At 35.4% G+C, this 13,049-nt stretch overlaps 2 protein-coding genes and 1 long non-coding RNA gene across 3 annotated transcripts; all 3 read left to right on the top strand.

Moving 5' to 3' along the window:
- The first annotated feature begins 904 nt into the window (after positions 1 to 904).
- On the top strand, positions 905 to 2,239 carry LOC143465382 (uncharacterized). Its single transcript, XM_076963623.1, has 4 exons — positions 905 to 1,046; positions 1,170 to 1,273; positions 1,741 to 1,819; positions 1,962 to 2,239. The coding sequence occupies exons 1-4, from the start codon at positions 989 to 991 to the stop codon at positions 2,024 to 2,026; spliced, it is 306 nt and encodes a 101-aa protein (XP_076819738.1). The 5' UTR covers positions 905 to 988; the 3' UTR covers positions 2,027 to 2,239.
- A 3,538-nt stretch (positions 2,240 to 5,777) lies between these two features.
- On the top strand, positions 5,778 to 7,668 carry LOC143465384 (uncharacterized). The gene is made up of 4 exons (XR_013118609.1): positions 5,778 to 6,314; positions 6,504 to 6,541; positions 6,663 to 6,753; positions 6,958 to 7,668. It is a non-coding gene; the product is annotated as an uncharacterized LOC143465384 (long non-coding RNA).
- A 3,307-nt stretch (positions 7,669 to 10,975) lies between these two features.
- LOC143465490 (uncharacterized) lies at positions 10,976 to 12,280 on the top strand. Its single transcript, XM_076963816.1, has 4 exons — positions 10,976 to 11,287; positions 11,404 to 11,504; positions 11,695 to 11,773; positions 11,971 to 12,280. Exons 1-4 carry the CDS (start codon positions 11,230 to 11,232, stop codon positions 12,033 to 12,035), a joined length of 303 nt encoding a protein of 100 aa, XP_076819931.1. The 5' UTR covers positions 10,976 to 11,229; the 3' UTR covers positions 12,036 to 12,280.
- The last annotated feature ends 769 nt before the right edge of the window (positions 12,281 to 13,049 follow it).

Genomic DNA, 13,049 nt, shown 5'->3' with positions numbered 1-13,049 from the left:
CATCTTCATGTTGTGATGATTTGTTTATTTTACTGTGTTTATCATATATACAGTATAGTGTCTACCTTTATTTATGTAGGAATTTATTATTGTTGTGCTTTAGTCACATTTGTCACCAGCGCCACAATGATGCCGTACTCGGCTTTCCTGCTGATTATTATTAAATTCCCGCCGCTTTTTTTGCTCTCGCGTTTCACGGAAAAATTGGGTTAGTTGAGTAGTGAGTGCTTTCGAGTTAACAGTTTTTATTTGTGCAGTTCGTTTTCTCTGTGAGCTTCTCTGATCTGATCATTATAGTTCCCCTGTGTTAAAACCGGGATGTCGCAGAGATTTTTAGTATTCTCTTAACTTAACTTAATGATTTTATTTAACCTAGTAATAATTTTATTTATTTATGTTTATCTTTCAATTCACCAGCACTAGCATGGTGATTTTGGGATGACGGTTTGCCGTGAGAGCTTGCGCACCTGGCAAAACTACCCGCGCATCAAGCAGCATTTGCTAGGTGCTACCCGTCTTGCAAACGCATTGCATATGTTTATTCTCCATGTATTGCAGAAAAACATACATGTACATCTATATCCTCCGCTTTAGCCAATATTAAATTTGTCTTTTCTGTCAACAAGCAATGTACTATGTCACCATGTAAGCAAACCTGTTTTTCAATCGCGGGTTCAATCATTTTGTTTTAAGTAAAAAAAGTTTCGGTAAATCCGGCATAGCCGGAAATAAATAATATAAATTTTTGCTTTGGGTTGTAAATTGACTTCGGTTTGTAGCCTGAGCAATGAACATACTGGCTTATGGTTGTGTTACGTTGCCTGCAAGCAGTGTATGTGTTTTAAAAGGACATGCATTAAGGACTAATAAATGTTAATTTTTTTTATTCTAATTTGGCAGACCTGCTTAGCGCTGGACAGTGTGTAAATACGTCACCCATTTTAGTTTTGTTAAAACATATTTGAAAGTTTTGTGAACGATTGAAAGAATGAAGACCTGCGTTGTCTCGTTCGCATTTCTCTGCTTTGTCTTGTCAGTCAACGCAGGTGAGTGAGATGGCTGCGAGTTGCAAGAGATTCATCATTAACCACTTGCTTGTATTTTGTGAAACATTTCTTTATATGAGACAAACCGACACCCTTAAAAGTGCAATGCATTGTACTTTGCAGTTCCCCAACAAGTGAACATAGATCTTGAAAAAGAACTCGCAACAACGGCAGCAGCAAACATTGAAAAATCTACAAGTAATACACCTCCGCGCAAGAGAATCATTGTAAGTTTAGATAATGATTCGAGAACGTGACCTGGCTGTTTGCAATAATAATTATTAATATACTAGATGGTGATAATAACGTAGTAGATTAAATTAACTAATTAACTAATACTGTTTGATTAGAAGTTAATTGTGGTTTGGTGGTCGTACTAACTGACCATCGTATACAGTAGGCTATAACAAAATTGTACACTTTAAACATTCTGCACGTTTTAATTTCTTGCATTTTTCTACTTTTTCCAATTTATTTAATTATTGTGAGCACATATGCTTAGTTTTGTAGTTATTCGATGTATAAGGGTTGGTATAACCTTTCGCTCCGCACAGTTAATATCCATGACAAAGCGATATGAATTGTGAAAAACAGGTTATAATCTAAGGACAGAAAGTTTCATAAAAGATTAAAAACATGAGATAATTTTGCTAACGCGAAAATTTTTGTTATAATTGTTTACCGTACTTTGTAGTTCGACTGCACTCCATACTGCAGATATAACGTACTCACCAGGTCAAGAGATAGATGTCCTTTTGACAGAAGACGACAATGTAAGTTACACAGTGTTTTGTGATCTTTTTTTTATTTTTTAATACTTTATTACATTCATCCATGCATACAAACACGTACCACTTGACCATTTAGTTAGTTATAGCCTGGCAGGTTTTAATCGAGGTCTCATTTATTTTGCAGTGCTTTGTAAGATCTGCCGGTACGTCCTTAAATGCACACCAATATCATCGAAGATGGGGCCATAAAATATTTCACGATCAAATACGTTAATTATTTCATTATATTGACAATGTTTTATGTGCTTGACTTTTGGTCGGGGTAAAAACTGCCAAATGTTTGTGCGTTTGTTTATTTTGCGTCCTAACTTCATAGACGCCTTTTTTGTTGTGGTTTAATGGTAGTATCTATGTTTATCGGTCATCATTCGGCTTGTCCTGTATAAAAGACCTTTAATCTTCCCTGTTCCGCCTGTTGTTGATAGCCTCTCACTATGCAGTCATAAATTGTCATAGGGTCAAGATAAAAAATAAACCAATTCATATAGGAAACGTATCTAACGTTTTCTTTGTGTCACATACAGTAAAACCGTTTGTAAAAACGACACAGGCCAAGGTCAAACCGACCTTGTCCCCCAACGATAAACGTCCAACAAGTTAATTTAGGTTCGAACTAAAACGAACAACGTTTCACGCCTTGTGAGGTGATAGAAATGAGTCCTTATGCATGATAGAGCTTCAATTACTCTTTGTCAACACCAAGTGGTTGGCAACACTGTGTTGTGAGCTGCGGTTACACATTTGCATTGAAGTGACAGTATTGCTAGGCTTGCAGCGTAGTGTAGTCTGGTCGAAATAATGCGGCTATTAGCCAATCATTGGCTTTAGGGTATCGTAGCCGAGATCCAACATCGACCTAAAATGGTCAAAAACGACTTGAAGAAACAAATCACATATAATTACGAATAATAATCACATATATAATCGTTAAATCGTAATTAAGTCTTAAATCAATTTACTCTCAACTTTCTGATATATTACCGGCTATAGTTATAGTACTATCTGATATAGTAATTAACAACCGTTACGGCAGATAAAAGGTGTTAAAACTGGTTATTTCAACAAATGTAAAGCACACGCACTGAATAAATATAAGATTTAAAAACCGTTAAAATGTGAAGCTGCTGTAAAAGGCAAATACGTGTCAAATATATAAAAGCTTGAGTACAGTATAAATACAGCATGTATAATTGTAGGTAGATATACGTCATATGCATATCTTCCAGCCAGAATGCTGAGCCTAAAGCACAAGCCTATGTAACATGGTTAAAATAATCCCAAACGTGAAGATATTTGTGCAATGTATGAACACATGTATTAAAACAATAACAACACATCTCGAAAGGAATATTTCATGACACCTCTTTTGAAAACTTCACTTTTATTTTCTTGTCTTACCAAGCCTTGCAGACAATTTATTATATTGTATTTTCTTCAAACAACCTAAAGTTTTTAAGATTCCGAGTTTGCTTTTACTTTTACGCCAGAGTAAAAAAGTTTAAATAAAATTAAACTGCCGAACATTACAGTTGCCGATTGACATTGTCGGAATGGGCAGCGTGTTAAGTTTAACCGACAAATTACTTTATGATCCGGAATTTTCTAACGGAAGCACGCAGGAATTACGAGCAAGCTTTCTTTCAATACTTAAAAGATTTAAAGTAAAATTATAGATAGATTAGCATGGTATATATGATAATTCTTGCATATAAGTAGATTGGTAAACCCTACTCTGTACGGCGTGATGATTTGTCTCAAAAATCGGTTAATTAAATTGGTAAATGTCAACTGGGTCCGGTCTACATATCGTTTTCAATTGGCCCCAATTGCGTCATTACGGAAACGACTACTTTGCACGTTTTTACGCTCGAATGCCGGTTTTATAGACCACTATAGCGTCACGATGCAAGATACCGACGCACGAGTCTATAGTTAGTCACGGAGCACGCAAAACGCAAACGTCAAAATGCAGATGGGAAGACTAATTTCTCCTGATTCTGACATGTTTCTATTAATTTTGGGCTGTGTTAGTTTCCGCTAGACTTTGCAACAGTTATGTAATAATCGGTTAAATCTTTTTTACATGTGGGTAGATTAATATTTGTAAAAGTCGTATATTTTATGTATACAGTAGTAGTATAGTACAAGATCAAAACTTAACGATATCAAACATAGACCACAACTGATCAACCAGGCTTGCGTAAATCTCAAAGCAATATACTGGATCGCTTAATGGCATACACCCATCCTGTCTTACTATGCCAAAAAAGCGTGTGAGTGACACAAGAAAGGTGCACGGGCCAAAGGGTGTAAACTCGACTAATGTTTCTGTAAAACACAAATATCGTTTTTAAACAGCACAAATCTTATGATCAAATCAACATCTGCTTGTTGTCACAATCCGAAATCTTTTACTCGTCATACAAACCAAGCGGATTTTCTTTCCCGGCAAGTATTGCTTAGTTATACCTTCGAAGATATGGTATGTAGTTACTGGTAATTAAGTCAAGCAAAAGAGCTTTTTTGGGATTAATACATATACTTATTATAGCTGGATTTCAGGGAAATTTTTCCATCAAAAGTTTTCAGACATCATAGTTCTTATAGATAAATTGCTTTATCACAATTCCAAATTTAATCCTTTCATCAACGTTAATCCAAAAAGCGTGAGAACTAAAATGTCAGCGGACAGTTCATGCAAATGTCGATTTCTATTTTAAAGTTATTGAATACATGATCAATTATTGTCATCGTAAAAGAGCATATCATAACCGGCGTGAATCTGGTTGCCGGTTCCCTAGTTACTTATATTCAAAACAGAAGTTTCATCACATGCCATGTGGTTTCTTATGCAGTTACTTGTTTGCAGATGAAGTTGGTTACATGCTGTACACAGTTACTTATTCACCCAATTTATCTTAAAGTTTACCGATTTTACCGAAAAAGTTTACCAATTTTGAATTAGTAACCTGGAAACCGACAACAAGCTTCACCTTAATCGTATCCTGACCGTATCAGTTCTGCCCTCTTTTCTGAACATAAATATTTTACATAGATAGAGGTCAAGTAATGGAGAAATTGCACCGCCTCTGTCAGATTCTGCTGAAATTAGGGAAACCGCAGTGCCAATTTTTCAGTAAAACTTTCTTGGACATCACCTGTGACATATTGTAGATGGCACAGCTACCAAAAAATGTAGCAAATGCATCACGCCAAGCCTTTGTCGTGTCTGGAACAGCAATTAGACTGCAGAGACTGTAATAAAGTGGCTGAAATAGCATGGTATAATTGGTTATGCAGTTCACATGTCATTTACCAAAACGAACACTGTCGTAAAAGAAAATCGCGTAATTCGTTAACATAATTGCGTGTAAGAAGCAAGTAAACAAACGTGTACATTTCTGGATACATTACTAACGTCAACATTTGACCTTTTTAACCACCTTATATTGTACTGTACTTACATGCACTTTCTCATGGAAACTTGCTTGGTGTCTGCGATGTTTCTGCTCGTATGTATAATTAATCAAGGCAAGTCGCCGGCACACAGTTTATGAAGGTAATTGTAATATAATGTAGGCCTACGACATTCCGAGAAAAAGACACCTCTAAGTCTCTATAATACATTGTTGTTAAAGTTCTCCCGCATTGTTAACGACGTGTAAAAACACCAACGGAAGGTAAACAAGACGGTTTGATCTGTAGCGAAACGCCAAATAAAAAAACATTTTGAAATCATTACGTTCAAGACGTTTACGCACTTTACAGGCTGTAAAGTTGCCGTATCATATTTTAGCGAAATTACTTTATAGTATAAAGTCATTTGATGGTTGAGGGCAGTTCATGCCATGACCAAAACCAGTTAAAGCAATGAGCGTAGTAACGGCCATAAAGTTGTTTTGAAACCAGAAATTATTTTTGTTTTATTAAGAGTAAACGGGTGCAGTAGGCTTAATTAGGCAAAGGTATGAAGAGTTGTAAATACTTTAATAACAATGAAAACGTATGCCCCAGGTAACTTAAAACAGCAGGAACTGTATTGTACACAAGTATGTTTAAAATCTTGGGTTCTGTTCTAGTTATCTCGAGTACAAGAATTGTATAACAGTATAGCAACAGGAGAAAAAATTAAAGTTTACTGCAACTATGGGTATGATTTTCAAGGCTCTTCAGGGTCCAGATTTTTTCAGATTTGACTTTGGAGACCGCTAAGAAATTTTAAGTGACCGCAACTTTTAAAGACTAACTAATGCTTTCCTGCTGCAGTTGCAGATGTAATTTTCGGACACCGTTGGAAACTTTTAGCAGACCGTTTTGGTCCCTAAAGACACCTTAAAAACAACTTTCGTATTTTATTTAAGAGAACCAAAGATAAATACTCGAAATACCAGGACGTAATCGCCGGCAAAGGTCTTCTTTAATATCATGAAACTTGTCATTTTTGTCTTCGTAATTTCAACATATGTTTACTTTGCTGGTACGTATGTTTCAAAAACATATAGCATTACATTTTATAGGCTACAAAATAGCACTCAACTTAAACTTCTATATATATGTATATTTATATACAACATGCTTTTTTATGGCATTACTTTGTTTATATCAGTGTATTTAAACACAGTATATCTATTTATTAAATTTTAACGGTCTTTAAATTTTAATTTAGATTCACAAAGCTTCAGTAGCAATCTATTTTTAAAAAAGGTAAACTACTGAAACTTGTAAACGACAAAATCACCTATTTGTCACATCATGGTCTACAGCATCATTCTATCATTACATCATGTTGTGCATAATAACCCTTGCTCTATTTTGTTATTTTAAGATTGAAAAATGCAAGGAGGCGGGTTATTGTCGACTAAAATTTGGAGGAGAATACGCGAAAAAATGCGGTTCGTTTTCCGAAGAAATCTCAAGTAAGGCAGGATGTATTGAAATTACTTTAGTAATGTTTTAGTGACGAGCAATGCTCTATATCCAACACGTTTATAACGGTCTCTAACACTTAAAATTGATAGAAGTGCTCTGCTTTCGGCTTGGACTGAAGTCTGTAAAACCTACGCAGTAGTGGTCGTTGCATTTGGATATAGAATATAGTAAGTTATTTATTGACAATGCAGGACGATGCTTGATCTGCCGTTATTTCTTCTGCAAATTCAACACACCTGTTGCCTATTTTCGGACCGCCCAAGTCGACTTTCCAGATATCGACTTCGAAGAATAATATGATGTCCGCATCATACGCATATTCAATTTGAAGAACGCTTTCGTTTTTTTACCAATAGCGTTTTGCCCTGTAACTACATGAGTATAGGCCTATGTACACCATCTCATTATATCACGACTTTTGATTAATGTAGTTTTGCATGCACGAATCAGTCGCATTTCTTTAACTTGAATATAGTTCTTGGAAAAATGAGGGCGGATTATAGACAGCAGACGTCGACCTTTGCCGGAAGACTAAAGGTTGCATCTCCTTATTCCCTCAGTCTGCATCCGACAAAAAACTAAGTATTATATTATTATTGTTTGACTTCTCATGGGCAGTTTGCATCAACCGCACAAAGTAGTAGGCCTATTACTATATAGATTATAGACGTTCATTGTCATTTTCTATGGTCAATCGTATATAGAATAATAATTATAGGTCGGCGCACCCTATCATGGCTAAAGTTTTGTTTTTTTGTAAATTTAAAACGATTTCTGATGGAGTTTGTTAGTACTTTGTAAATTTTATTTCCTGATCTGCGTTTTGCCGAAATCCACCCAATTTCCCGAAACGCATTTTTTCTGATGGCAACGTTCTGCTTAATAAAATTGTGTATAAACTCTGGGATGTTTTATTATTGATTATAAGATTCATGAAGAACTGCTTTAAGAAAATGCTGGTCCTATATAGTCCCACTGTTGTCAACGAGTTAAAGCACGCTTTATGTTTGTTATTCTTAATTTGCGGTCAACCAGGTAAGGCCAGAAGGTGACCGATAAGAGGTTGTTACTTTTGATAAAAAGTTATGTGGCCAAGAATGACATTCTTTTAACTCGTATATAATGTTTGCTTCTGTCCCGTGGTTCCAATGAACAGTTTCAAATTTGGAAAAGACAAAAAAACAAAAAAAAAACAAAAATTACATCTATCACGTGGAAGTCGACGTGATATATTAAAACACCACGCAAAGAAACGCCGCTGCATATTTACCTCAAAAGCTCATATGCAGAACACATTGCTCGAAAACTTGGAATAAGGAGATACAAAGCCCGGGAACAAACGGTGCATGAGCCACCACACGCAAATCAAGCTGGGACTTGTATCAGCAAACATTGGAAAGTGCCCTTTGAGCTGTCAAGCCAAACTAAATAGGAACAGACAGGCAATAACAAGTTCAATTGTACTTTGGTCGTGAGAAAAATATACCGTGTGGACACTGGACAAACTATATTGCATACTTATAGCTTCATAATGGAAAACACGGTTGTGATGCTGATAAGTGTGGTTAATGGTAGCCCTCATGCACCCTAACGCAATGATGCCGCCATAATAAAGAGCAAATCACAATATACGTTAAGCATTTGCGTGAGTGCATATGACAGGTGATTCTGAGTCCTTATCATCCCAGGATCTTTCCACATTTGCCCTGAACCGTGGAAAAAGCTACAAGCTCAGAGATAAAAATTTTATCTTGCAGCCAGCGACCAGATATAATAAAACTGGAATGATTAACAGCTTTTACAGCAATAGGGATAAACTACATTAAAGGATAGTTGTAAGAAGAACTACAGTATAGTTATATTATAGGGAAAACCGTATTATAAGCGTTTGAAATTTGTATTATACTGTAAAATGATACCAAACATAAATAAACATGTGACAAAATTTCGTCACAAATAAATAGTGTTAGGTGTTTTGCTGACTGAAAAGGTTTCTCAAAATATACACTTCTACAACTGGAACAAAAAAATTGCAGTAACTCTTTAAAAGTTATGTATAATTATAATTAGCGAAATCCAAATCTTAAAATCCTGCCCGTCAGCATGAATGTGCAGCAAGCCTTTCAGCAAACCGGGGTGTAGCTGTCAGTACAAAGGTAAAATATTGGTAATAACTTTGATGTAAAACAATATCATATACTGTATATGTAGAAATCACCAGGACTTCGGAATCTACTGTTAAGGGTTTTTATTTTGACTTCTCAGTTTTCGTAAACGATCTTTTAAAAAGGGACTGCAGCAGGTATTTAGAATTCAAACACACCAACGACACGCTGTGGGTTTCATGGCACGATACAGGATATTAAGATGACGTTTGTGTTAAGGTTATTTTTGCTGCGTCGTGTTAAGCAATTAATATCGGCGTTGGTTTGGTCAATTTTGTTTTGGTTTGTTTACAACACAAATGAAGAAAGGCACAAAGTTGTGAGAAGCTATGATTTTCCGATGACGTCATCAGTTCCTATACTGACGCTGGTAATTCCAAACGCGAGGCATTTTCAATTCCAGTAAAGTTGCTGAGTTGTAAAAGCAAACGGTGGTTCCACGTTTTTAATTACTATAATGCCATCGCGCAACGTGTTTTAATGCGTAGCCTTTGAGTTATTCATAAAGAAATGATTATCACGATATAGACGGCAGTGTTTCCTATTCGTGATCGTTGCGTTATAGCGGATTAGACAAACTAAAAGGCAAAGATTTAAATTGCGTGCATCGATCCGTGTTTTGAAGCCGAAAAATGCTTCTAATCAGTCTCCAGATAACTTAACTACGACATAGTATATAACCGTTTTTTTCTCTTTTTCGCATGTCAATGCCAGACGTTTAGCAAAATTTACTTTATTTTTTGCTCATATTTAAATTAAGGAATCATTTAAATACTGGTAAATAAAATTTTGGGAAAAAACTATCAAATCACTTTTATAGTAACTCCTGATTTGGATTTATTTGCAGATGACGTGAACTTCTTTTTTAACATTTGTGCTAACCGATGTATTATCTGCATCTTCCAGCCTATTCAAAACTTGATACGTCATTTTTCTAGACGTCAGGAAACATTTAATTGTTTTCAATTTCAATGAAACATTTTATGTTTGCCAAGCAACTACTTTAAAAAACTCACCTATATTTGGCTTTAAGTTGTAAGATAAATTATATTTAGCCTAAAATTTCTAAACTAAAACTTTCATGTCTGTAGAAAACTATCCAAAATACAATCAAGTTGTTGACTCAGACATGTAAAAATAAGATGTCGTTGTATCTGTTTTTTTTTGCAATACTGTCTCACAGCGCTGTGATTCATTTTAAAGACAACTTGCTTAATTTATACTCAGGCGCTAACTTTAGAATGTAATGTATTGAGTGTTGCATCAAGTGTAGTTTCGCTTACGCAGCAACAACACGTCATTTCCGAATTTGCAAGCAGATCTCGAGGTTGAAAAATTTTAGATTCACAGGCAATCTCGCCCATGCACCTCGTGACAGTAACGGTCACCTGCAAAGCATGTACTGTATATACTACTGGCTTGAGGGTTTTCCATATACAGTAACTCACATATTGATGAACAGGGGCTGCGACCGCGTGGGTTAGACTTGTTTGGGAAACGGTGGTCATAAGTTTCTTTTTGAAGGTTGAAATCTTTCTTTAGAAATAGTTTCCAGGCAACTGACAAGTTCAGGTACGAACAAACGAACAAGATATTGCGAATTTATATGAAGTTAAAGCAAATGCAAAGCAATGCAATGCCGTAAATTTATGCAAGTTTATACGAACAAGTTTTTGCTTTTATTTTTGCACGCACCTGCCTTTCCAAATGCGAAAAGTAACGCCCGTTTTTTGCAGTAAAATTGTTCTGTTGTAAAGACAATGTTGCAAACGAATTCTGCTTATCACTTAAAACCCGAAAAAGGAATGCATTGAAATTTGTCCAAATATGTCGACGGTCTCTCATGCATTCTCCCTCCGTTTATTTTAGGCAAGGCAATCGAAAAAATCTGCATGCTTTTTTTATAAACGAACAAGATATTACGTCACTCTGTAAGTGGTATAAAAGCGGCAGTTCAATCAGTTTGATTCAAACAGTTTCGGTAAGTCGAGGGTGACCAAATAGGAAAAAAGTCTGCAAAAAGCGGTAGCCTACACGTCGGCTCTTGCTGATAAAGCAATTTTAATGTGTAGCCTGAGCAACTAGCTTGCCGACTTATGCATGTGTTACACAGCGCTTGAAGCAATGAATGGATTTAACGTAGCGTATGCATTATATAGGAAGTTATAATAAATGTTAATTTAATTTTTTTTCATTTTTCAGACTTCAGACATTACAACAGTGCTAATAACGTGAAAAATACTTTTCATATTTTAGTTTTTTATATTATATTTGAAAGTTTTGTGAACGATCGAAAGAATGAAGACCTGCGTTATCTTGTTCGCATTTCTCTGCTTTGTCTTGTCAGTCAACGCAGGTGAGTGAGATGGCTGCGAGTTGCAAGCGATTCATCATTAACCACCTGCATGTATAAACATCTCACTATATGAGACTAATCGACGTCGGTAAAAATTACAATATATAACTTTGCAGTTCCCGCACCACAAGTAAACAAAGATTCTGAAACAGAACTCGCAAAAACGGCAGTAAGTGTTGAAAAACCTACGACTACACCCCGGCCCAAGAAATTTATAGTAAGTCAAATTCGAATTAATAAAAAATGATGAATCAATTACTGTAAGATAATATAAATACGACAAACTAAGTTGTTTTTCGCTTTTAATAATAAACATTGGTACTGCATTTTTTGAAATATAGATGAGATGGAAAAATATTTTAGACATTTTTTCTGATTTTAACAAAAAATTCTCATATACTTTGTAGCTCGACTGCACACCGTATTGCAGATACAACGTGTTCACCAGGTCAAGAGGTAGCTGCCCCACTGACAGAAGACGACAATGTAAGCTGTTTTTGTTACTTGTAAAGATTTTTTGATGTTTAAAAATACTTTTATTTCTGCAAACATTCTACGCAAATGTCGTTGTGTTTGATAGTCACAAACACTACAAGGATTTATACAGTGCATTTAAATACAAACTGCAATTTATTGACAGCTAAATTAACAATATTTTAATCGACTGCTTATTTATTTTTCAGTGTTTTGTCGAGTCTGTCGATACGTCCTTAACTGTAGAACAGTACCATCGAAGATCGGACCTTAAATTATTTCACAATCACAAATATCATTTCATGCAATTGATCGTTATTTATGTGCTTGGGGTTTGGCCAACTGCCAAATACTTATGCGATTGTCTACAACGCTTTACTACGTCATACACGCAACTTTGTGGCTTAGTGTTCCTATGTATGACATGAGTGTCGTTAGATATACAGACACGCTTTGTATACTTTCTTTGTTTGTTGTTTTGCAGAGCTTTGCATATTACTAATACAAAACTTTAACTTCGTTGGACTACTTAGAAAAGTGTGAACTGCGAGATCTTTGCCAATATGTCAAATTTAGCTGCGATTATGTCGTTTTCCAATTTTTATCCGTTTTGTTCCCGGGCACTTGTAGGATTTTTGAACAATTTTATTTTTAAGACAACAAAGTAAAAGCAAAAGTGATGCATTAGTAATTTGATGCATGTGTTTAGTGTAATTTCTATCAAAAATGTTAACTGACTGGTAAATAAGCTGAATTTGCATGGTAATTATAGCTATATACGTTATAGCTTTACAACTCATAACTGTTGCTGGATCGATATAAGTATAACGCTATGTTTTGAAAATTCATCCTAAACAATCAGATGGTTAAGTCGGTAAATGTCAGTTGAACCCTGTTTGAGATATCGTGCTTATATCAGCCCTCATTTCTTTACAACAGAAACGACTACTTAAGTATGGCAACGCTTTTAAAACCGTTTATATTCCGTTAGCGGCACGATACAAAACACGGAGCATGCGTTTATATAGCGGCATTGTCACGAAAGAGGCAAAAAACAAATGTAAGATGCAGATGACAAGAATGACCTCTTCTAATATTTTCTTCTTGATTAAACTTAAACGTTTCTTGATTAAACGTTACCATATTAATCGCTTGCCCCAGCTGTAGCCCGAAAAACGTGATAAATGCATAAGATAGTAACTTGCGTTTTCCAACACATATCATGAAATGTAAATTTCTTATTAATATAGTAACACTTATTCACTGCTGGTCGTTTTCCTTGAGAAGA

This window comes from Clavelina lepadiformis, chromosome 7 (assembly GCF_947623445.1).
Source record: "Clavelina lepadiformis chromosome 7, kaClaLepa1.1, whole genome shotgun sequence".
Taxonomy (NCBI): Eukaryota; Metazoa; Chordata; class Ascidiacea; order Aplousobranchia; family Clavelinidae; genus Clavelina; species Clavelina lepadiformis.
Note: the sequence above shows the minus strand (reverse complement) of the source record. Positions and strands in the feature narration are given on the sequence as shown.